This window comes from Schistocerca nitens, chromosome 4, assembly GCF_023898315.1.
Source record: "Schistocerca nitens isolate TAMUIC-IGC-003100 chromosome 4, iqSchNite1.1, whole genome shotgun sequence".
NCBI classification, from domain to species: Eukaryota; Metazoa; Arthropoda; class Insecta; order Orthoptera; family Acrididae; genus Schistocerca; species Schistocerca nitens.
Window position 1 is genome coordinate 302,050,300 of NC_064617.1, and position 24,453 is coordinate 302,074,752.

Below are 24,453 nucleotides of genomic sequence, written 5' to 3' on the forward strand. Positions count from 1 at the left end.
TTAGTGTGACACTTATTTGTGATAAACTAGTTGCTAGATGTTTCATTTTGGCAGACATATCATTTATATTTTGTGCAAGTTTGCAGCGTTGCTTTTCGTATCTTGTGTGTGCGTTAAGATCGCTAATTGTTTGAGTTTGTGGAGGTAATATTGTGTCTGAAAATAAAAAAAATTGTAATGAGTGTGTTACCAGTTATGTCATTAAATGTGAAAGATTTCCAAAAATGGAGATTCATTAGTGAACAATGCAGATAGCATGTTGAGAATTGTTAGGATAGACCACAAAACAAACAAATGGATCATGTGCAAACTGGCATGAATTACATAAATATTACTGTAGTGAAAATGAAATGGAGGTAGTCAGGACACGAAGTTGGGTGGATAGATGGCAGATGCACTAAGGTAGTTCATTGCTGGATTCCAGTAGGTAAGAAAATATTGAGATGAAAACCTAATGAAAGATGGGTAGATACCCTTAGCAAACATGCAAGAACAACGTGAAGGTATGTAGCTGGAGCTCATAATCCATGGAGAAGTCTGGAGGAGACCTTCATCCAGCAATATATCTCAAATGGCTGATGATACATATTCGCTTATTTGTTAACAGCTTGTGTTGAAGAAAACTTGATCTATAAAACTACTCCATGTAGTCTGATATTTGTGATAAAGCTTTTTGTATATTACTGCAATTACACCATCTCATTTCAGATAGTGAACATCTAGAACTTTAGTCTTTAGCATTATTATTTTTTAGCGTACTTTTCCTCTGACATTCGACTGTGAACAAATTTTGTACTCTCATACTGATTTAAAGACGTTACCACCACCAATGCACTTCGTATTTTGCTATGAAACAAATCTTTTAATACCATATGTAGTAACTACGTGCTCCTTGATGGGAAATCTGATACTACCATCCATGTGTCATTCATTGAGTGAGTTATGATTGCATTTGTATATAATTGAACTGATAGACATTTGCTAAAATGTGTTTGAAAGATGAGCGGAGAATATTCAGTTCAGATCTGATGAACAGGGCAATTGTGGTTAAAGTACAAATACACCATGAATTTGAGTCTAGACAAATACATATGAAATAAGACAGTGAAGATGCACCTGTGTTTAATGGTACCATTTGAATAATGTTGCAGAAAAAGAGATTATTACATTCTTTCTACAAATGTGTGCAGGGAAACTGGTAGAGAAAACTTAATGGCAGTTCAGTCATGCATGAAGCCTGCAATGACTGCAGTGACACTGGTGGAAAGTCTATCAGAAAATTCTAGGAAAGGCAATGTATGGATCCAAACCCTCCATCAGTCTGCTGTGAATTACTCTGGTTTTGAAGATGAAAAGAGTAAACAGGAAGCTGGAACGTGAAATTCTGCATTTAAAAATCATTTCATGCTTGAGAGTACGATCATATCAGTGTTGGGTCACCACACAAGCTCACATATGAGAGAGAGACCAATATAAGAACCCACAGGAATGAAAAACAATTATGACTGCTCAAAGCTGACAAGACACCAGGCCGTGACAGAATTCCGTATACATTTTACACTGAATACGCTGAAATATTAGCCTCTTTCCTACTTCATACATATTGGAAATCTCTTGAACAGTCGAAAGTTCTATGCAATTGGAAATGAGCCCATGTCACTCTTATTTGCAAATAATAATAATAATAATAATAATAATAATAATTTGGATGCATAGAATTACAGACAAATATGTTAACATTCATCTTTTGCTGAATCCTTGAGTGTATTCATACATTATGATGTAGCTGGTGGACAAGAAGCTTCTCTGAAAACATCAGAACAAAATCAAGAAAAATCACTGCTTGGAACATAGCCTGCTTTATTCACATAAATCTTGTGCACAATTTCAGAAGAAAAGCTAACAACTCACCAGATATTACAGAATAGGATTGTCAAAATTCTAGACTGACAACCGTGCTGCCTTTCAGACAAATCTGTTTCTGAGTTGTAGTACACACATGCAACATACATATGTGCGCATGCACGTGCGCTCACACACACACACACACACACACACACACACACACACACACACACACACACACAAAAATATACATGTATGACTACATTGTGCTGGATGAGTTACATAATGCCAGCACTGTAGCTCTGCAGGTTGTCTGGGGTGAGAGGTCATGTTGCGTGTAGTGGACGAAGGGGAGAAAGGAGGTGGGGAACAAGGGGGAAGGTTGGGGAAGGTGGTTGACAGCTGAGAGCAACTGGCAGCAGGTGCACAGCATAGGAATGTTGCACTAGTGAGCTTATTCTAGTTGCAGGTATGGGATGTTGTGTACATTGCACAATGGCCTGGAAGAATTGATTGGGAGGAGCAGGTAGCACAGATGGATAGGAAGGATGGGTCACATTGGTGATGTGTCAGCTGTTTTTAAATGTAATATAATGCCTGTAACATAGGAAATTTACAAGTTTAGCAGTGGAAATCTTGAGCATGTCACATTGATATAATATTTAGTGGTGAACTCATACATTATGTACTCTTAATAGGAAACGTGAATGGAAGACTTAAATTTGTTGGAGGAATTTTGGGAAAGTGCAGTGTAGCTGTCTGTATAGGTAATTGCATACAAGGTGTTAGTGCAACCAGTTGTAGATTACTGTTTTTCTTTTGGAGTCTTTATAAAGTAAGAATGAGAGCAGTCATCAAACAAATTCTGAAGTATGCTGCTAGGATTGTAGCAGGTTGATTTAGCCCATTTGAAAGTGTAACAAACATTCTCTGACAACTTCAAATGGGAATCTTTGGAAGAAAACTACTGATGTTCTGATTAAATCTTGTTTAACAAATTCAGAGAACTGGTGTTAGAAGAATACTGTCCAACAATTCTGCTGCCATCATTATATTATTGCATAAGGATCATGAAAATCGAATATATTGCTTCCCCCTACTTATACCTCCTGAGATCACAAATGTAAAATAGAGAGATTCGAGCGCGCATGGAGGCTTTCCGGCAGTCGTTCTTCCCGCGAACCATACGCGAGTGCAAAAGGAAAGGGAGCTAATGACAGTGGCATGTAAAGTGCCCTCTGCCACACACCGTTGGGTGGCTTGCGGAGTATAAATGTAGATGTAGATAAAAGAGAGAGTATGGCATTTACAGATGCATGTAGGCAGTTCTTTTTAGTTCTTGTTCAATATTTGAATAAAATAGGACAAAACATTTCTTATACTGATACATGTGTACAGTGACTTGCACAGTATATATGTAGATTTGGCCAAACGCAAAAATTATTTTTCTCTTACTTTAACACTCTCTCTCTCTCTCTCTCTCTCTCTCTCTCTCTCTCTCTGTCTGTCTGTCTGTCTGTCTGTCTGTCTCCTCTCTCCTCTCCTCTCCTCTCCTCTCCTCTCCTCTCCTCTCTCTACCCCCACTCTGCCATTGTACTGTCGCTCCTCCCTCTTTGGCTATCATCTTTCTCTCCCCTTCCATTCTCTACCTTCACTTCTTCCACCTGTGTTTTCTCCCTGTTTCACTCTCATTCCTTCCTACCCACCATCATGTCAATATCTCACCAGCTTCTTGTGCTATGATCTACCCTTCTCCTCTTCGTTACTTTATCATTCTCATTCTCCCCCTCCTCCTCCTCTGGAGGATTTCTTGCCTTTTGAAATATATTTGTACACACTATCATGATAGATTATTAAAAAATCACTATGATATTTTTCACTGGAAACACTTGATTCCAGAAGGACAGCTGACGACTGTGGAGGGGAATCTTATTTTGAAACTAAATTGATACAAGAATGTGTTATGCCAACACTTCATGCTGTGTCTCAGCTGTAAGCTACTATCAGCGTTCTGTTAAATTGAAACTCGCATGCAGCATATGAAAACCTGAAAGGATTTTATAAATTCTCTTAGGATGCTGTGTTGATGCACCATAAAGTCTTTGCTTTTGTTTGTACATGTTTTACACCATTTTATTTTCTAATTATTATTCTTAATGTCCTGAAAAAGCTGACTATGTAAAAACGCAGTATGTAGTATTCGTAAATTAAAATTTAATCAGTTTTGCAGTGCTGCTACAAAAATGTAATTCAGAACCTTCTGACGCAGGTCTGAGATGCAGGTGCCCTCAGTTTCAGTGAGATTTGGGCTGATACTGGAAGCATACTGCCGGGGAAGCAAAGAACACATGAGGGTCCTGGCACGACAGGTATTGTGTGACTTCACATACTTTAATGCTGAGCATGAGAATTTTGATTTATAAGATAACAGAAAATCTGAAATGCTGTAGAAGTTTTTCCCCATTATCATTATTAACTGGGGTATAAATTCCAGTGGAAGATGTGTACTTGTCTGTAAGAATGCAAATGTGTTGGCTGGCAGTTTGTGTAATTAAAATTTTTGTTAAAGCCTAATTTCTTATCTGTGATGCTTGAGTACTGTAATAAATAGTAATTGGCAATGTCCAAAAAGAACTACATTTAGATTTCAAAGCAAGTGGTATTTTCAGTCATTGGTAAATAAAAGCGAATAAACCTGGCACATTACATGAAACATTTGCAACTATTTGAATTTCAGGTAAAATGAAACACTGGGAAATCTGGGATGGAATAGCACCAATATGAAAAGGATAGTTTGCTATTCACCACATAGAGGAGCCATTGATTGGCATACTGGCACATTGAAAAAAAGACTGATAGATGTTATTAGCTTTGAAAAAAAGACTGATAGATGTTATTAGCTATTGAACTAAGTTGTTTGTGAGATGCAGAAAAAACAAAACACACACACAGACACACACACACACACACACACACACACACACACACACACACACACACACACACACACAGAGAGAGAGAGAGAGAGAGATCCACTGTCATCTCCAGGCACAGACCAACTGTGATTGCATCTGATGTGAACAGCGATCTTTGACTGCAGTGGGTAGTCTAGGGTACAGAAGAAGCATGGGGTGGGGAGGTATAGCAGGCTAGGGTGGGGCTAGGTACTAGAGTTGCCTTTGGGATAGTGCATCAATGACATGTGGACAGGGCAGTGGGCTGCTAGGTGCAATGTTGGGAGATTGTACTTCTTGGAAGTGGGGAGGAGAGTGGTGGGGTGGGGGAACAAAGTTAGAGGAGTGAAACGGACTATGCAGGTGTGCTGACTGGAGAATAGATGCCATGTGTAGGGCTGGACTAGGAGTGGGGAAGAGGATAGGTAGTTGAAGTACAGAAACTAGCAAAGGTTGAGGTCAGGGGGATTACAAGAATGAAAGGTATGTTGCAGGGAGAATTCGCACTTGCACAGTTCAGAAAAGCTGATGTTAATGGGAAGAAACCATATGGAACATGCCATGAAGCAGTCATTGAAGTCAAGCAAATTATGTTATGGGGGCGTGCTGTGCAATTTGGTGATCCAGCTGTCTCTTGGGCACAGTTTGGCAGTGGCCAGTCATGCAGACAGATAGTCTGTCAGTGGTCATTCTCCTGTGGCATGGGATACAGTAGTATTCCGCCACCTACGCAACATGCTCCACAGCCTCTGCCATCTGGATTCTTCCTACCAACTTCAGCATTCCTGAATTGTATAGATGGAACTCTCCTTGCAGAATATCTTTCATATCTGTAACCCCGCTGGCCTCAGCTTTCACTATTCGCTGTCCTCAACCTGCCTGTCCTCTTCCCTGCTCCCACTTCAGCCCTACACAAACCTTCTAACCCACCCATGCACTTGAATAGTCCTTTCAGCTTCTCTACTTATCTCCTCTCCTCTTTGCCCTCTCCCCACCTCTCAGAAGAGCCTCCCAATGCTGCGTCTAGTAGCTCACTATATCCTGTTCCCACATCCCTGCCTGCTCCCACAGCCAGAGCCAGCAGTAGATCTTCCCACACCCTACTCTGCTGTCCCTTCTCCCGTCGCACCCCCCCCCCCCCCCTCCTCTTCTATATCTCCCACTACCCATGCCATCAAAAATAGTAGCTGCTCACATCAGATGCAGTTACAGTTGAGCCACACACATGTTTAAAGTTATATATATATATATATATATATATATATATATATATATATATATATATATATATATATGTGTGTGTGTGTGTGTGTGTGTGTGTGTGTGTGTGTGTCTGGATTTCAGGTAAATTACATACAGAGTGAACTTCAGGTTTCTTAATTGCCACACATTGGCAAGACGTGGCATGTAAAGGCTAGTAGTGTGTATAATGTCCAGATTTTTCCTTGTCTATGCTAGATTAACCACATCTTTACACAGAAAGAAGACAATGAGATAAAATCTTTGTGCACCCAAAATGTGCCAAGTGATTCCTTGAGACATTTCAGTGCAAATTGCTTGGCTGCAGGTGGCTAGATAGTAAGTAAGAACTCTCTTATCTGTGAAGTACTGATGGTAATGGTACATTCAGTATGACATAGCTATCAGTGGAGGAATTTCAATCTCATAGAAAATGACTGTCATCAGAAGGCAACCAAATGACACAGACAGGAGGAAAGGTATTAAATCCAGAAGGAATGAGGAACATAGGTTTTACTCGTGTATTCACATCACAGTTTGTCAGTGAATCTTAATCATCCCTGTGGATGAGCACCTCCAACTTAATGCTGAGGTTTAGCCTTCCGTATTAAGGTAACCAACCATTTCTTTCATGTTTCCACATTTGTTGTCCCATTACCACAAGGCATGCTCTTTGTCTGTGTGGGTTCCAGCTCCTTATCAACCAACATCTTCCATGATCATCCATTTCTGACCTTTATGTGGCATTAAACTCCTCTTTGCCTGTTTTGTTGCTGTCTTTAAACATTTCTCCTCCCAATTCCATGGGGACTCCAAATCTACAACATCATGCCATATAAACAAACTCCTCTCACACGATTAGTTTTCCTTCAAAGTCAAGGTCTATAAACAAATAAATAGTGTAGTCTATGCTGTTTCTGGATCATTCAGAATAATTCCTTTGGAACAGTAAAAAATCTTAAATTTTTCAGTCGGTTTACATCCAATAGCAACATCTTTATGGATGGGCATGTGACTGAAGTACCTTCTCCTAATTCCTCCAAAAACTCAATGTACACACTCCAGTCTGTCACACTATGTTTACTTATTTGTTTGTGAGATCCATGGTCTAATGCAAGCCTATCTAGTTATAATTTTGGCAGCTTGTAAGTCAGATGTAACTTTTGACTTTGTGGTGTAGGTGACTGTAACAAGTATGAATTTGTGTAGTTTCGCGTTTGTGTTGTTGTTGACAATTACATCTACTTTCCTGGATGTTGAAGTGCATCCTTCTGATGGCTTTATAAAACGTCCTGTCTAATTTCAATCCACCTATTCTCAGCTTGCCAAGATTTACAGCTGCCAACCCTTACATATGAAACATTTGTTTTATACTCTGTAGCAATGCACGAATGCAGAATCTGCAGTGATAAACAGTCCTCCTCCTAATTTGCCTCTTCCATCTAGTTTACAAACAGATCTCCTGTGCTAAATATTCCATGATCATTATTGCCTTGCCCCTATTCTCTGAGCAGGCTGGTGCAGTGGTGAGATTCTAAATGTGTATTCGAGAGGATGTTGGCTCAAATCCCTGTTTGCCCATCCAAATTTAAGTGCTCTATAATTTGCCTAAATCTCTTTAGGAAAATGCCAGGCTTGTTTCATTCAAAAGAGCATGGATGATTTCCTACCCCATCCCTCCCCAAACTCTCTCTATTGAGCCTGTCATCGACTCCTCAAAGTGGTTTTCAGCTTGTGATTCAACCCACATAGTATTTTAGTCTGTCCTCATACCATTCCAGTAAATGCCTCCCTTACTTCGGTCCCCCACAATGTGTTCCAGTCCTGTCTCTGAAATGTGCTGTAATATTAGAGACAGGCATCTCAAGAAAGTATCTGTGCTGTGTATGATTATAGCTGCACCTGCTTCCATGTTACATATGGTGTAGGCTAATGCTCTAGCATAATAGTGAAGCACTGTGTTTCAAAAGGCATAGGCATCAGTATTTAGCATGAAATGATTTTTGGAGATTGATTTCATTACTGCTGTGCTCATGATCTACATTTCTGGATATTTTTTAAATTTGCTTTTTATAAATTTAACATATTTTTGCTGTTTTAGCTTCTGGGTTGGAAGCACTAATAGTGTATGTGCCCAGTGCCTCAGTAGCAGTGCTTGGAGCTAAGCTATGTTGTGTGCCAGCCTGCGACGTGAACCAGACTCTCGCCTTTCATGGGCAGTGCTCCTATTAGAGACTGAAATATTCAGGCATATCTCGTGGTCCAGCTCAATTATTTAGTATGCCCATATCTTTTTTTCCTGCTGTCAAATCTGGTAGTTGCCATGAGGCACCCATAAATAGTTCAGGCAACAAAAGCATTATATTCAAAAGCAAGTGCCTGGGGGTAGCATACAAGGGTAATCCCAAAAGTAAGGGCTCCTACATTTTTATAAGTACATAGACCTGTTAATTTCTACAATGGTTTACATCAGTTTACAGCTTGAACATTTAGCTATTTTTCGACATAATCAGCATCTGTCAATGCATTTTTGTAGATGCTGTGGCAGTTTTTGTATGCCCATGTCATACCAGCTCGCCGTCATGCTGTTCAGAATGTTATGAACCTCTTTTTTCACCTCATCGTCGGAGCTGAATCACTTTCCGGCTAAATGTTCTTTTAACTTAGGGAATAGGTGATAGTCACTGGGTGCCAAGTCAGGTGATTGTGTTCCACTGAAACTGTTGCAGGAGAGCAACGGCTTGCCGAGCGATTTGTGGGTGAGTGTTGTAATGGAGAATGTGTATGCCCTTGCTCAACATTCCTCTTCTCCGGTTCTGAATTGCCCGTTAGAGTTTTTTTAGAATCTCACAGTACCTGTCAGTGTTAATTGTGGTCCCAGTGGGCATAAATTCGACCAACAATACCCCTTTCCCAAAAAATGGTTGTCATGACTTTACCAGCAGACTGTGTTTGTTTGAATTTCCATGGCTTTGGCGAAGAAGGATGCCGGCACTGGCGTGATTGTTGCTTGGTCTCAGGTGTAAAGTGGTGTATCCAGGTTTCGTTACCCGTGACAATTGAGTCCAGAAAGTTGTCTTGTTCGGCTGCAAGGTGGTGAAGAAATGCGCGGGAAGATTCAACTCGTTGCCGCATGTGGTCCTCAGTCAGCATGCGTGGTACCCATCTTGTGCACACCTTCCAGTAGTTCAATGTTTCCGTTAAAATTCTGTGAGTGGTGCTTCGGAAAACCTCAGGAACCAACATGCAGAGATAATCCAGGGTGATCCACTGATCTTCAAACATGCTTTGCTCAACCTTCAACACTGTCTTCTCAGAAATTGACGGTCTCCCGCTCATCTGTCCGCCATGAATTTCGGTCCAACCAGCTGCAAACTCTCTATACCACTTAAGAACATTTTTGACATCCATGCACGACTCACCATACACTTCCGTCAGTTGGTGATGGATTTCAGTCAGCGCACTGCCCTTTGCATTCAATTTTGGTGGCTGGTTATCCTGCACTAATGTTCTACAGCATGCGTCAAGATCACACTGTTATAACGACATAGTGGTTGAGTTGTCTAAGGCATGGAGTGGCAATTCATGGACCAGAGTTCAATTCCCACTGGTACCACCTTCTTCTTCTTCTTCTTCTTCTTCTTCTTCTTCTTCTTTTCTGTCTGTCTTTCTTTTCTTTTTTTAAATTCCTCAGAATGTTAAACTGTTAACTGTGAAACTTAAATATATTTAAAAAGTTCAGTTTATATGCATAAAATTAATATATGCAGTTTAGTTATGATTACAACCCCTCTAAGCCAAAAATATTATTGATTAACACGTTGGCATAATTTTGCCCAAGCCATCACTGGTAAGCTTTGAGCACGTAAATTTTTTTCATTGAAACTCTTAATAAGCTAAATCAGTGAGAACTCATTTGATTAAAAAAAAATTAGGATGGCATTGGCATTCCTGATTGTTTATTGAAATCCTTTCATGAAATCCCCTTGTTCTGTACCAAAGTTGAAACCCTTGATATCCAACATTTGGAACAATATTTCAGACACCATCTCAAAAAGCTGTATGATCTACCATCTTCCTACTCACATCACACAATACAACTACATAAAAAGACCTGACCTATTATACCCTCAAACTCCCCCAAGTTTGTAGCCCCTCATGACATCACAACTCTGCCCTGCCGATTTCTTCCATCTGCCACATCGTCCAAAACTTTCTTCCATCATGCCATAAAACACAGAAAAACTCTGAACACTGTTTGCAACCTGGCTGCTAAGAACCTCAATCCATAGAAATTTAATACTTTCCAGAGTTCTGACCTTAAGTCCCGCATTCAGTCTCAGTCATGTACATGTCAGAGACGTAGTTTCTTCATTCCAGTCCCCACAGTAGAAACACTTTTTTTGTCACCAGCCTCTCTAACCAAACCTGAATGAACCCCCACTTCACCCCTCTATTCATCCATGGCCGTCTCTCATTCCCACCCTCCCTACATACCTCAAACCTATCCTCACCTTTCTTTCTTAGGTCTCTTCCCAAGAACACAGACCTCAGAGGAGAGAAAAGAGTAGCTAATCACAATATTAAAATGGATCCCAGTATGCTTACCCTCATTGCAGACAAACTGTTGCAGACAGTATCATTTGACGACTGTAATTCATCAGCAGTTCCCTTATGGGGCAATGTAATGGAGCTGTTGGAACTGCAGCAAGTGTGTATATTTTCATACCATAAAGTTTCACATATTTGTCTTAATGCTTGCCAATGTTTTTATATTGTTAGTGAAGTCTCATAGCACTTCCCTTTAAGAAATGTTTTCATATTTGGGACAGAAAGTAATTACTAGGGACAAAGGTAGATCTGTGGTCTAATTGAAAAGATTTTATTGGAATTAATGCTAGAATACTACAGAGATTTCTTGTGATGTTGACTTGATGGACACTGCAGAACTTGAAAACATTTTTCAGAATTTGAAAATAATCAGATGATGAAAATGCTAATGTCAGCAAAAAGCTTTAATCAAGATTAGGAAGATTCTAGCTTCCAGCTATTGTGAGTAACTATGTCATTGTTTAAGATGATATCGAAAATGCGTGTTAATTGAAGACTGTTAATGGGAGTGTATTGTTCTGAAGATTTAAACACACAATGACCAGAAGGAGATAGAGAACTAAATTTTAATTGTAATAAAATGGAATTTCCTGTACTATAAGTGAAATTTTTGTTTTGGTTGCAGGTAGAGTTTCTGGAGCGAATGAGGGAAGTCAGTGAACTTGTGCGACAGCGGCGTGACAAAGATAAGGCACGAGCTTGTCTTCAAGAAAATTTGGAACAACCACACATTGGTGATGCAGTTTCACGTGTTTTGTCTCCTCTTGACCCAAGTTACCGGTGTAAATATGTCAAGTGAGTTTTTTTGATTTCACTCCTACAAGCTTTTACTCAGTCTGTTCAATTTCTCTTCCTGTTTAAGCCCTCTGATTTCAGAATTTTTAGAAATGGTGCTAGGCAATTGTAAATGAACTGTAAGGAACCACAGATGTGCTCTGACAAATGGCTTGAATATCGCATACTGAATTAAAATGAAAGGTGGGCAGCAAAAAATCTCCATAGAAATTTGTGTGTCAATATTGTACCATTTCATTGAATTTTTACAAGTTGTGGTTTTCTTGAATGTCACAAGAAACTGCTTGTGTCTTCTGAGAAATATGTATAGTTTTCTTTCTTGCCTCTATATCCAATATTTATTTTGTCTGTGTATTCTTCACATTTTTTAATGTAATGGTAAAAATTTTAATTTACTTTACTAGCACTTAATAGGGTCGCCCCTCATTCAGAATCTGATGGAGGTAGAGGAAATTCAGTATAAAAAACCATGGCAGTATGTGATCATGTGCTATTTTTATTCAGCTGGCACATTGCAGCTGAATGTGTGTGTGTGTTTTTTTTTTTTTTTCACTGCATGCAGTGAGTTGTTTCCTTTATTCCTAAAGTATTTAAATTTTATTATTTTTTAAATTGGCATTTGGGTACAAAGTGCAAAATTTTAATTTACTTTACTAGCACTTAATAGGGTCACCCCTCATTCAGAATCTGATGGAGGTAGAGGAAATTCAGTATAAAAAACCACGGCAGTATGTGATCATGTGCTATTTTTATTCAGCTGGCACATTGCAGCTGAATGTGTGTGTGTGTGTGTGTGTGTGTGTTTTCACTGCATGCAGTGAGTTGTTTCCTTTATTCCTAAAGTATTTAAATTTTATTATTTTTTAAATTGGCATTTGGGTACAAAGTGTAAAATTGCAACTTTTCAAGGAAATGTATTTGATTGGCCAGTATTATTTACAAAATTGTAGAGTGCGTATTTTTTAAATTTCAAACCTTTATTAAAGAAATTTTGTGCATTATTCTGGTGCAAGGTCACTGTCATTGTCAAAAGTTTACAGTGAATTTCTAAAGAAAGAACAGAATTTGCAACTGTAAAAACTATGTTTAACAGTTGAGGCCAACAAATAATATACACAACAACACATTAATGACTATGTACCAGGAGAAACAGAAAATTCATCCAAGTATATGTATGTACAGCATATTCAGCAGTATAACAATGTTATGAAAAAGAAAGTTGTTACTCACCATATAGCAGAGATGTTGAGTCACAGATAGGCACAACAAAAAGACTATCACAAATAACTTTTTATTGTGCATATCTGCGACTCAGCATGCCCGCTATATGGTGAGTAGCAACTTTCGTTTTCATAATATTGTTTCATTCCATCCTGGATTTTCCTCCATTGTTTTATATTCAGCAGTGTGGTTTGTTTGTATGTTATTTTCCTTGAAAATTCAGCTGTCAAGAAAAGGTCAACAGAAACCTTATCATCAAATACACACATACAAGTTTAGAAGAGTAGTTGGCAATGCAATGCATATGTACCCAGTAGAATAGTTCCTAATGGGAGGGACTCTTCATGGTGTACAGTCTCTGTAAAGAAACTTCTAAAGAAATAGAGGTTACTGCATAGTAGATGTGAAACAAAGCAGAAGACTATAGATAGAGAGATGCTGAATGAAATGCGTTTGGCTGTCTAGAGAGCAGTGCTTGAAGTCTTCAGTGACTACTGTAGCAGAATATTGTCAGTTGATCTTTCACAAAATCCAAAGAAATTCTGGTTGTATGTAAAGGCTGTTAGTGGCACCAAAGTTAAGTGTCCAGTCACTCATGAATGAGACAGGAACTGAAATTGAGGAAAGCAAAACAAAAGCTGAAATACTTAACTTAATAATTGACCCAATGTAATCCTCGTACCACTCAAAAGATGAGCAGAATAAGTGTTAGTGTCACTGGTGTTGAGAAAAAGCTGAAATTGTTAAAATTGAACAAAGCTCCAGGGCCCAATGGAATCCCTGTCGGATTCTATATTTGATTTGTGCCTGAGTTAGCCCCCCTTTTAACTATAATCTGTCATAGACCCCGCAAAGAAAACACCATGCCCAGTAGTTGGTAGAAAGCACAGGTCACACCCATTTAAAGAAGGGTAGTAGAAGTGATCCACAAAACTGCTGCCCAATATCCTTGACATTGATATGCTGTAGAATCTTAGAATATGTTTTGAGCTGCAACATAATGAGGTGTCTCGAACAGAATGACCTCAATGCCAACCAGCATGGATTCTAAAAACATCAAGCATGTGAAACCCAGCTTACTCTTTTCTTACATAACATAATAAAAACTTTGCACCAAGGCAGTCAGGTAGATTCAGTATTTTTTGATTTCTGAAAAACATTTGACTCATGACCACATCTACACTTATTGTCAAAAGTACAGTCATATGGGATATCAAGTGAAATTTATGACAGGATTGAGGATCTCTTGGTAAGGAGGACACAGCTTGTTATCTTGGATGGAGAGTCATCGTCAGATGTAGAAGTAACCTGGGGTGTGCTCCAGGAAAGTATGTTGGGACCTTTGCTATTCATATTGTATATTAATGAGGGTACAGACAGTATTAATAGTAAAATCAGGCTTTCTGCAGATGATGCAATCATCTATAATGGAGTACTGTCCAAAAGATGCTGGATAAATATTTAGTCAGATCTTCATAAGATTTCAAAGTGGTGCAAAGATTAGCAACTTGCTTCAAAGGTAAAAATGTAATGAAAAAGAAATGTAAAAGTGTGCACTTCATAAAACAAAAAAACTTAGAATCTTACGACTACAATATCAATGAATCAAAGTTGAGATCAGCCTACTAATACGAATACCTGGGTGTAACACCTTGTAGGGATGTGAAATGGAATGAGCACATAGGCTGTAGATGTTGATTGACTCATAAGGGGATGGTCCATTGCAACATGTCGAAACCTACTCTGAAATTTTTCACACAGGAAGAGTATACTGAGAGAAATGCACTGCCAAAACTTTAGCTGATAAGGCACATTGCAAGTATTTTTTAAAAAGTGTAAAGTTACTTGTATTTGCTGCACAAAGAGCTGCTTATAACAGTGGTTTGTACAGCTCTTCCAACCGAGCTTGCAAATCGGCAAATAAACATATGCAGCTGTGGCAAGAGAATTTAGTGCCTTGTAGTTGGAAGTCCAAAGTGCTCACACGTGAATTGTAAGCATTTAAATGACACCTAAAACGCCTAAAATCATTAATTTTTTGAATAACTCACAGTTCATATTGACAGCTAAACTGTTGCAGATGTAATTGTTAGACAAGAAAAGAAAATCAAGCCAATTTTTGATGTTACATTACAGATGACTTCCATCAACTGGAATTTTAATTTTTAGCCATGAAATATTTTATAATAATTCCTGTAGCACTGTTCTTATGATACTTTTGAAATAATGTGTATTTTACTAACAATGAAACAGTTCCTTGTTTATTTCCTGTAGTTGTCACAAAAATATGAAGTGTCTATTGGATGACAAAAGCAAACATTTTCCTTACACCAGGCACAACTAAAAGAAAAGTTAATGCATTCAGACATTTCACTGTAATTATTTGTTTCATTTAATGCATAAATGTCTGAAGTTTAACAGTACAGATCTGCTGGTAAACATGAAATGACAAAGAGCTATTGGAAATTATATTGGCTGACATTTTTCTGAAAAATGCTGTACACTGTAGAAAAACGTTTTTATTGAGAAAACGAATTACAGTATTAGTTCGGGTGTAATCTGGATTATATGAACAGTCTTCTCATTGCCCTCCTAAAAACAGAGGTTTTGTTACATTCAGGCCAAGAGTCCAACAAAAGCAATTAATTATTTTTTGCAGTTGATAAGGAGAGGTATTGGATTTAATACTGAAACTTATTCCCTCCCGTTGTTGCAGATTTTGCTACATCGATTACAAGATTTTTGCAACTAAACAGTCATTCTTTTAAATTTTTGGTCCTGGTTTGCCCTGAGGTTCCTGAAGAAAGATAAGAGCTTCAGAAACTGATACACAAAATGATAAAGTGTGGTTTGCACACAGTTCTTGCATGGAACCTGAGTGACTGGCTATATACACAGTATTTTAGGAGGTTTCATCTTATGTCAGCTACAAATCCCTCTGTATGCCTATTATGTCATCTCCTCTACATGTTTATTTGAAGTAAATTTCGTAATTTTACAACTACCTTTTCTGCATGATTTTATGAATCTGTTTAACAAGATCAAAGAAGCCTGGAAATCAGTAATACTCATCTCACTAGCAATTCAGAAGGCCCAGTCTTGTACATCTCGGTGCATTGACTCACATGAGCAGTTCTAAATCTGTTACAGTTTTTCTTTCACACTTTTGTGAGTTTCATTTTTACACATAGTTAATGTAAATCTTTCTTCCATTTACACAGTTCCTGCTCATGTGAGTCAATGCACCGAGATGTACAAGACTGGGCCTTCTGAATTGCTAGTGAGATGAGTATTACTGGTTTCCAGGCTTCTTTGATCTTGTTAAACAGATTCATAAAATCATGCAGAAAAGGTAGTTGTAAAATTACGAAATTTACTTCAAATAAACGTGTAGAGGAGATGACATAATAGGCATACAGAGGGATTTGTAGCTGACATAAGATGAAACCTCCTAAAATACTGTGTATATAGCCAGTCACTCAGGTTCCATGCAAGAACTGTGTGCAAACCACACTTTATCATTTTGAGTGAAAAAAAGACAGAATTCGTTTGCAGTCGATGAATGCTATGACACAATCATACATGACAATGCCAGTTGTATCAGTTTCTGAAGCTCTTATCTTTCTTCAGCACACTGCTTGACTATAAGCATTTTCTCCCATCTTTGTTTAGCCAAAAATTATACAGCCTTTTTTTCCTCCACTGATAACTATTACTGTAATGTTTTCTTTGGGCTATGGAAGTACTGTAGTTTTATTCAGGATTTTTATTAGCACTCATTGTTCAAACCACAATTCATGGAATTGTCAGTTATTTCCCACTTCTTCTATTGTTTCCACAATTTCTAACAAAATATCGACATCACTCAACTTAATGTCCCAGAAATTAATTACTAAATAATACATATGTAGGTCTTCAGGAGAATTAGGTGATTTCAATAGTTTACTACATTCTTTTCTTCATATTTCATCTGAGCAGGTTGAAAACATTAATTGGATTCCACATTACTGTAAAGCAATGGAACCTACATGAAGACAGATACTTTAAGTAAGCATATACGTAGAAAACACAAAGAAAATTAATTCAGTTTTATCTCCATTGTTAACAGTTAGTGATAACACAAAGGCAGCTGCTAATTATTATTGGTATAAAATGAGTTGGAAATTCGGGAAAATATTAACTGTGAACAATTGTATCAGAGAAACTATCAACAGCAACTGAAATTTGCTTACAAATTATGATCATGTAGTGCTGTGTTATCTGTATATTGATGCACTGTCAACCAAGGCTATGCATAGCCATGTTGTGCGTGCACTGTCTGCTACAGCTAAAGTAGGGGTGTACATTTCTCCAGTCTCGGGGCGAACTACAAATTCGGCAATTTTCAACTTCTTAAACAAAAAAAAAACAAAAAAAAAACTTGGAGTGTGTCTTAGCAGCTAAAATTTTGGTTTAGTGTTTCTTTCGGTGATTCTTTATACATAAAATAAAATCGGAGGAGGTTTTGACTTGTTAGATTGGACTGTTCCTTTGTCAGTCATTGGTAAAGCAAGTTTATTTGTAGAATACTGGGGAAACTTGTAAATCACTTGTGTGACCTATTATAGAATATTGCTGAAGTGTGTGGGACCTATACCAAATGGTAATAATAAGAGATATTGGATGTATACAGAGAATGGCAACATGGCCACAGGTTTGTTTGACCCATGGGAGACTGTCACAGAGATTCTTGAAGATAGGTGTAAACTATCCTGAGAAAGCCTACTTGCAAAGTTTCAAGAAGCAGCTTTAATTGATAACTCTACAAATATACTATAACCTCTATGTATTGCTCACATAGGGATTGCGAAGACAAGATTGATTTAATAATAGCATGCATAGAGGCATTTAAACAATCATTCTTCCCACACTCCAATGTGTGAACGGAACGGGACGAAACTCTAATAACTGGTAGAATGGGACGTACTCTCTGCCATGTACTTCAAAGTTGTTTACAGAGTATAGATGTAGATGTAGACAACTATTGTAGAATATTCTGGGATGTTGGAAAATGGAGTTAATAACTTAACTACCACTGACTCAAATCCGTTACATTTGGACTGCTAGGGTGCAGCTTTGTTACTGACACATTTCTTTTCCTCGATTAAAGTACCACAGCATTGTCCCCCCCCCCCCCCACACACACACATATACACAGAAAATTACATTGTTTCATTGTTGTGCCAAGTCACTTTATGATAGAAATACTGATACTGTACATCCAAGTTCTCATTTGTTACTATTTGGTTTTCTTAGCTTTGTGTAGTTTTGGGCATTACTGGGATTTGTTCTCTGTGTTGTCAGTACCCTGGATATTATTTTGTAATACTGTACTCTTCCTTCTCTGTGAGGATGTGGCCAATGTGTCTGAGCTTTCATTATTTTAAAAGAGTCCAGTATAAACAAATTTGCTATTACCATTGGGTTATTGTTGCACACTTGTATGTTACTTGGTTAGTCACACTAGAATATTGATTAGCTAAAGTATTGAACAGATGAAACTTGTGATAAGGCTTGTCTAAAACTTACATTTTGGACATGTATAATGTTACTTGGGACAGTTCTACTGTTATGATGATGTGGTACATGTTGTGGGCTTTTATGGTTTCTTCAAATTATCCACGGTGAGTAGTGAGATGTTCCTTCAGTAATGACATGACAGATACTTTTCTCACTGCTTAACATAGTCTCAATTTCCAGTGACTTGTATTCTTATGGAATTTGAGATCTTCAGAAGAAAAAAGTCTATTTGTCAGCTCTTGATTAAGTTCACTTTGCTGTACTCATATTCTTGACTCAAGCTCTTTCTTGCCACTTGCAGTACTTGCAGACACACTTAAAGACAACAACAAATCCATTTGCAGCTTCTTCTCAGATAAACTCAATTATTATTGCTATTAATTCTCCAGTTTGCACACATCTATCATTATGAGGTCCAAACGTACATTCTAACTGTGTGGCAAGCTTACTACAGAAGTTGAAAGCACTACTGCTGTCTGTAAATTATACCAGTAGTAGTTAAAGTATTCCAAAATGACTAGTTATGTAAAGTGCCTGGCATTTATAAGATGGGGCAAATGCCTAGGATGAATGCCTAGGCAAATGCCCAAAATTCATAAATGTTTTACACATTTTAAAGATTAATTGATAAGAGGTGCTAGTAAAAAAATTTTAGGCTGATGCTTTGTATTGGAAAACATGTTTTGCAAAACTGATTCTTTAGTGGTTGGGTAACCAAGTTGAAAAAGATGCTGAAGAGTTTATATGAATATAATAGAGGGAAACATTCCACGTGGGAAAAATATATCTAAAAACAGAGATGATGTAACTTACCAAATGAAAGCGTTGGCATGTCGATAGACACACACACAAACAAACACAAACACACACACACACAAAATTCAAGCTTTCGCAACCAACGGTTGCTTCATCAGGGAAGAGGGAAGGAGAGGGAAAGACGAAAGGATGTGGGTTTTAAGGGAGAGGGTAAGGAGTCATTCCAATCCCGGGAGCGGAAAGACTTACCTTAGGGGGAAAAAAGGACAGGTATACACTCGCACACACGCACATATCCATCCATCCATCCGCACATATACAGACACAAGCAGACATTTGTAAAGGCAAAGAGTTTGGGCAGAGACGTCAGTCAAGGCAGAAGTACAGAGGCAAAGATGTTGTTGAATGACAGGTGAGGTATGAGCGGCGGCAACTTGAAATTAGCGGAGGTTGAGGCCTGGTGAATAACGGGAAGAGAGGATATACTGAAGGGTAAGTTCCCATCTCCGGAGTTCTGACAGGTTGGTGTTGGTGGGAAGTATCCAGATAACCCGGACGGTGTAACACTGTGCCAAGTTGTGCTGGCCGTGCACCAAGGCATGTTTAGCCACAGGGTGATCCTCATTACCAACAAACACTGTCTGCCTGTGTCCATTCATGCGAATGGACAGTTTATTGCTGGTCATTCCCACATAGAAAACTTCACAGTGTAGGCAGGTCAGTTGGTAAATCACGTGGGTGCTTTCACATGTGGCCCTGCGTTTGATCGTGTACACTTTCCCGGTTACAGGACTGGAGTAGGTGGTGGTGGGAGGGTGCATGGGACAGGTTTTACACTGGGGGCAGTTACAAGGGTAGGAGCCAGAGGGTAGGGAAGGTGGTTTGGGGATTTCATAGGGATGAACCAAGAGGTTACGAAGGTTAGGTGGACGGCGGAAAGACACTCTTGGTGGAGTGGGGAGGATTTCATGAAGGATGGATCTCATTTCAGGGCAGGATTGAGGAAGTCGTATGCCTGCTGGAGAGCCACATTCAGAGTCTGATCCAGTCCCGGAAAGTATCCTGTCACAAGTGGGGCACTTTTGGGGTTCTTCTGTGGGAGGTTCTGGGTTTGAGGGGATGAGGAATTGACTCTGGTAATTTGCTTCTGTACCAGGTCCGGAGGATAGTTGCGGGATGCGAAAGCTGTTTTCAGGTTGGTGGTGTAATGGTTCAGGGATTCCGGACTGGAGCAGATTCGTTTGCCACGAAGACCTAGGCTGTAGGGAAGGGACTGTTTGATGTGGAATGGGTGGCAGCTGTCATAATGGAGGTACTGTTGTTTGTTGGTGGGTTTGATGTGGACGGACGTGTGAAGCTGGCCATTGGACAGGTGGAGGTCAACGTCAAGGAAAGTGGCATGGGATTTGGAGTAGGACCAGGTGAATCTGATGGAACCAAAGGAGTTGAGGTTGGAGAGAAAATTCTGGAGTTCTTCTTCACTGTGAGTCCACACCATGAAGATGTCATCAATAAATCTGTACCAAACTTTGGGTTGGCAGGCCTGGATGACCAAGAAGGCTTCCTCTAAGTGACCCATAAATAGGTTGGCGTACGAGGGGCCCATCCTGGTACCCATGGCTGTTCCCTTTAATTGTTGGTATGTCTGGTCTTCAAAAGTGAAGAAGTTGTGAGTCAGGATGAAGCTGGCTAGTAAAGAGGTTTTAGGTAGGGTGGCAGGTGATCGGCGTGAAAGGAAGTGCTCCATCGCAGCGAGACCCTGGACGTGCAGAATATTTGTGTTTAAGGAAGTGGCATCAATGGTTACAAGGATGGTTTCCGGGGGTAACAGATTTGGTAAGGATTCCAGGCGTTCAAGGAAGTGGTTGGTGTCTTTGATGAAGGATGGGAGACTGCATGTAATGGGTTGAAGGTGTTGATCTACGTAGGCAGAGATACATTCTGTGGGGGCTTGGTAACCAGCTACAATGGGGTGGCCGGGATGATTGGGTTTGTGAGTTTTAGGAAGTAGGTAGAAGGTAGGGGTGCGGGGTGTCGGTGGGGTCAGGAGGTTGATGGAGTCAAGTGAAAAGTTTTGTAGGGGCCCCAAGGATTTCTTGAAGCTCCGCCTGGACATCAGGAATGGGATTACTTTGGCAAACTTTGTATGTAGTGTTGTCTGAAAGCTGACACAGTCCCTCAACCACATACTCCCGACAATCAAGTACCATGGTCGTGGAACCCTTGTCCGCCGGAAGAATGACAATTGATGGGTCAGCCTTCAGATCACGGATAGCCTGGGCTTCAGCAGTGGTGATGTTGGGAGTAGGATTAAGGTTTTTTAAGAAGGATTGAGAGGCGAGGCTGGAAGTGAGAAATTCCTGGAAGGTTTGGAGAGGGTGATTTTGAGGAAGAGGAGGTGGGTCCCGCTGTGACGGAGGACGGAACTGTTCCAGGCAGGGTTCAATTTGGATAGTGTCTTGGGGAGTTGGATCATTAGGAGTAGGATCAGGTTTTTTTTTTTTCTTTTTTTTGGCAAAGTGATATTTCCAGCAGAAAGTACGAGTGTAGGACAGTAAATCTTTGACGAGGGCTGTTTGGTTGAATCTGGGAGTAGGGCTGAAGGTGAGACCTTTGGATATGACAGAGGTTTCGGATTGGGAGAGAGGTTTGGAGGAAAGGTTAACTACTGAATTAGGGTGTTGTGGTTCCAGATTGTGTTGTTTAGAATTTTGAGGTTTTGGGGGGAGTGGAGCTGGAAGTGGGAGATTGAGTAGATGGGAGAGACTGGGTCTGTTTGCAATGAGAGGAGGTTGAGGTTTGCTGGAAAGGTTGTGGAGGGTGAGTGAGTTGCCTTTCCGGATGTGGGAAACCAGGAGATTGGATAGTTTTTTGAGGTGGAGGGTGGCATGCTGTTCTAATTTGTGGTTGGCCTTTAGGAGGATGCTCTGAACAGCTGGTGTGGATGTGGGAGAGGAAAGATTGAGGACTTTTATTAAGGATAGGAGTTGACGGGTGTGTTCATTGGCTGAGTTGATGTGTAGGTGAAGGATTAGTTGGGTGAGGGCAATGGATTGTTCAGTTTGGAACTGGTATAGGGACTGATGGAACGAAGGATTACAGCCAGAGATGGGAACTTTAAGTGTGAGGCCTTTGGGGGTAATGCCAAGTGTCAGGCAAGCCTGAGTAAATAAAATATGGGAGCGTAATTTGGCTAGGGCGAAGGCATGTTTGCGGAGGGAATGTAAATAAAACTTAATGGGGTCGTTGTGGGGATGTTGTGAGGGTGACATGGTATTAGAAGGTGGAAAGTGTAACATGAGGCTGAAATGAAAATGAAAATAGAAATATATGGGGAGAGATAAAGGTGAACTGTAAAGCAACTGGAGATCTGGTGTGAAAAAAGTCGAAACAGTGTTGGTTAAAGCTAAGCTATGTTGATCCTGTGGTGAACTTGGGTTGGTAAACAACGATGTGCACAAAGGTTAGGTGGTTGTGTTGCAGCCAAAACACGTTAGAGGGAAAATTTCGAAAAAACTGCATGTAAATGCATTAAAAGTAGTGGTATTGTGGTGGCAGATATGAAAATGAGGCTGACAATTGTCTGACGAAGAAATAATGACATTAAAACCTGTGGGAAGCAGCTAAAAATGATCAGTGATGTGGGAAAAACGGAGATGGAAATAAGGCGAAAGTTGTTAGAACTAGCTGAAATGGTTGTTTAATAGGTGAAAGGAACTGTTTGTGAACTGGAAACGGTGGATTTTGTAGCCGCGGTAGTGTTGAAAGCGGAAAAAGAAAATTTTTGTTACGGTTTGGAAGTGGGTTACATATTATTGAGTATAGATAGGTGGGATAAAATTGTATGGTAGATCACGGTAAAAAGGAGAAGGTAAATACAAAGTGAAACTACTTGCAAAAACAGAAAGAGAAAGAAAGACGACAGAAAAGATTTTGAAATGCAACAGTGACAATAACAAACGTAATTGTTGGGTTCATATTAATATTATGAATATAATAGGGGGAAACATTCCACCTGGGAAAAATATATCTAAAAACAAAGATGATGTAACTTACCAAACGAAAGCGTTGGCATGTTGATAGACACACACACACAAACACACACACACACACACACACACACACACACACACACAAAATCCAAGCTTTCGCAACCAACGGTTGTTTCATCAGGAAAGAGGGAAGGAGAGGGAAAGACGAAAGGAAGTGGGTTTTAAGGGAGAGGGTAAGGAGTCATTCCAATCCCGGGAGCGGAAAGACTTACCTTAGGGGGTACTCAGCATTGCGGCTGTTGCTTTTAGTCATTACAAACTCAACAGAAAGTGGTTCAGGCTTTGAAACTGTGATGCTAGTAATGGATTCATTTTTGAAATTGCTCCAGCCATCACTCTACAGATGATATCTGTAGAACTTCAAATAAAACAAAGATGAGCTTAATTTGCTTCTCACTCAACCTCGTAGACTTGAATGGCTCAGTCAGTCAGTCAGACCAGTGTTGCCAATTCCAGTTAAGTAAATAACTAACAGAGTTGCAAGAATTACCTGAAATCACCAGCCACTCACTCAAAATTCAGGTACTGTTTGCAGTAATAGCAATAGCACTAATATTTACTTAGACTAACTGGAATTATGATAAAAATAGTTTCGCCATAATGATTTTAATTAGGGATGTGTCATGTACTGACTCCAGTTCCATGATACCAACAATCGACAATTCCCTAGGAATCAAATAGTATCGGAATTATCTAGAGTATTGATTCTTTGTTATTAAATCTTTTTTACATTAGTCTTCTCATTTTATCTTCACAGCAGTGTCTCCATACAAAAATAGGTAAAGAAAGGAGCATAATAGAAAAGTCTGAAGTGTCGTTACATCTAACAATGAAGCATTTTTTTTCCCCACTGAAAACAGTTTAACATTTAAGAGTACATTTATCATCAATAAGCACATGTCACCTGTTTAATACATTCAGTAATAATTATGTTTTCAAAAAAAACTTTAAGAAGCATTTTTCTTTCTATAAATTTTCAAAGTTTGGGCACGTAGAACTGCTTTGGGCAAATTCCCAAGCAAATACCCATTTATTATTCCTGCCCACCGGGAACTTGCCGTCCTCATCACTAAAAATGATACATGTGATAATGTCATTTGCCTCCGAGAGCTTCTAGTAATTATTCGTTAGAATGGAACCCACTTCTTATCTGCTTACGCTCTAAAATTACATCTCCTTTTATTGTTTAGTTATTGTATTGTCTTTTGTGAACTTTTCATCACAGGCTACAAGAAAAAGTAGCTTCTGATAATGAAAATATAATACGTAGTTCTTCCAATGCATGCAAGTAGTTTGAGGAAGTTGTGGTTAACCATTTTATTTATTTATATATTTAACCTGATCTGAATAGGGCCATCAGGCCACCTCTTGGATCGGACCAGGGTTTCACACATACAGTACCATTTTTACATCATAGTTAT

General features: G+C 39.3%; 1 protein-coding gene across 1 annotated transcript in view; it reads left to right on the forward strand.

Moving 5' to 3' along the window:
- LOC126251332 (phosphatidylinositol 4,5-bisphosphate 3-kinase catalytic subunit delta isoform) overlaps nt 1-24,453 on the forward strand; it is a 176,004-nt gene that overhangs the window by 105,693 nt on the left and 45,858 nt on the right. The window contains exons 12-13 of the mRNA XM_049951676.1: nt 4,115-4,214; nt 11,275-11,444. Coding sequence (XP_049807633.1) covers nt 4,115-4,214; nt 11,275-11,444 — 270 coding nt within the window. The remainder of the gene's footprint in view (nt 1-4,114; nt 4,215-11,274; nt 11,445-24,453) is intronic.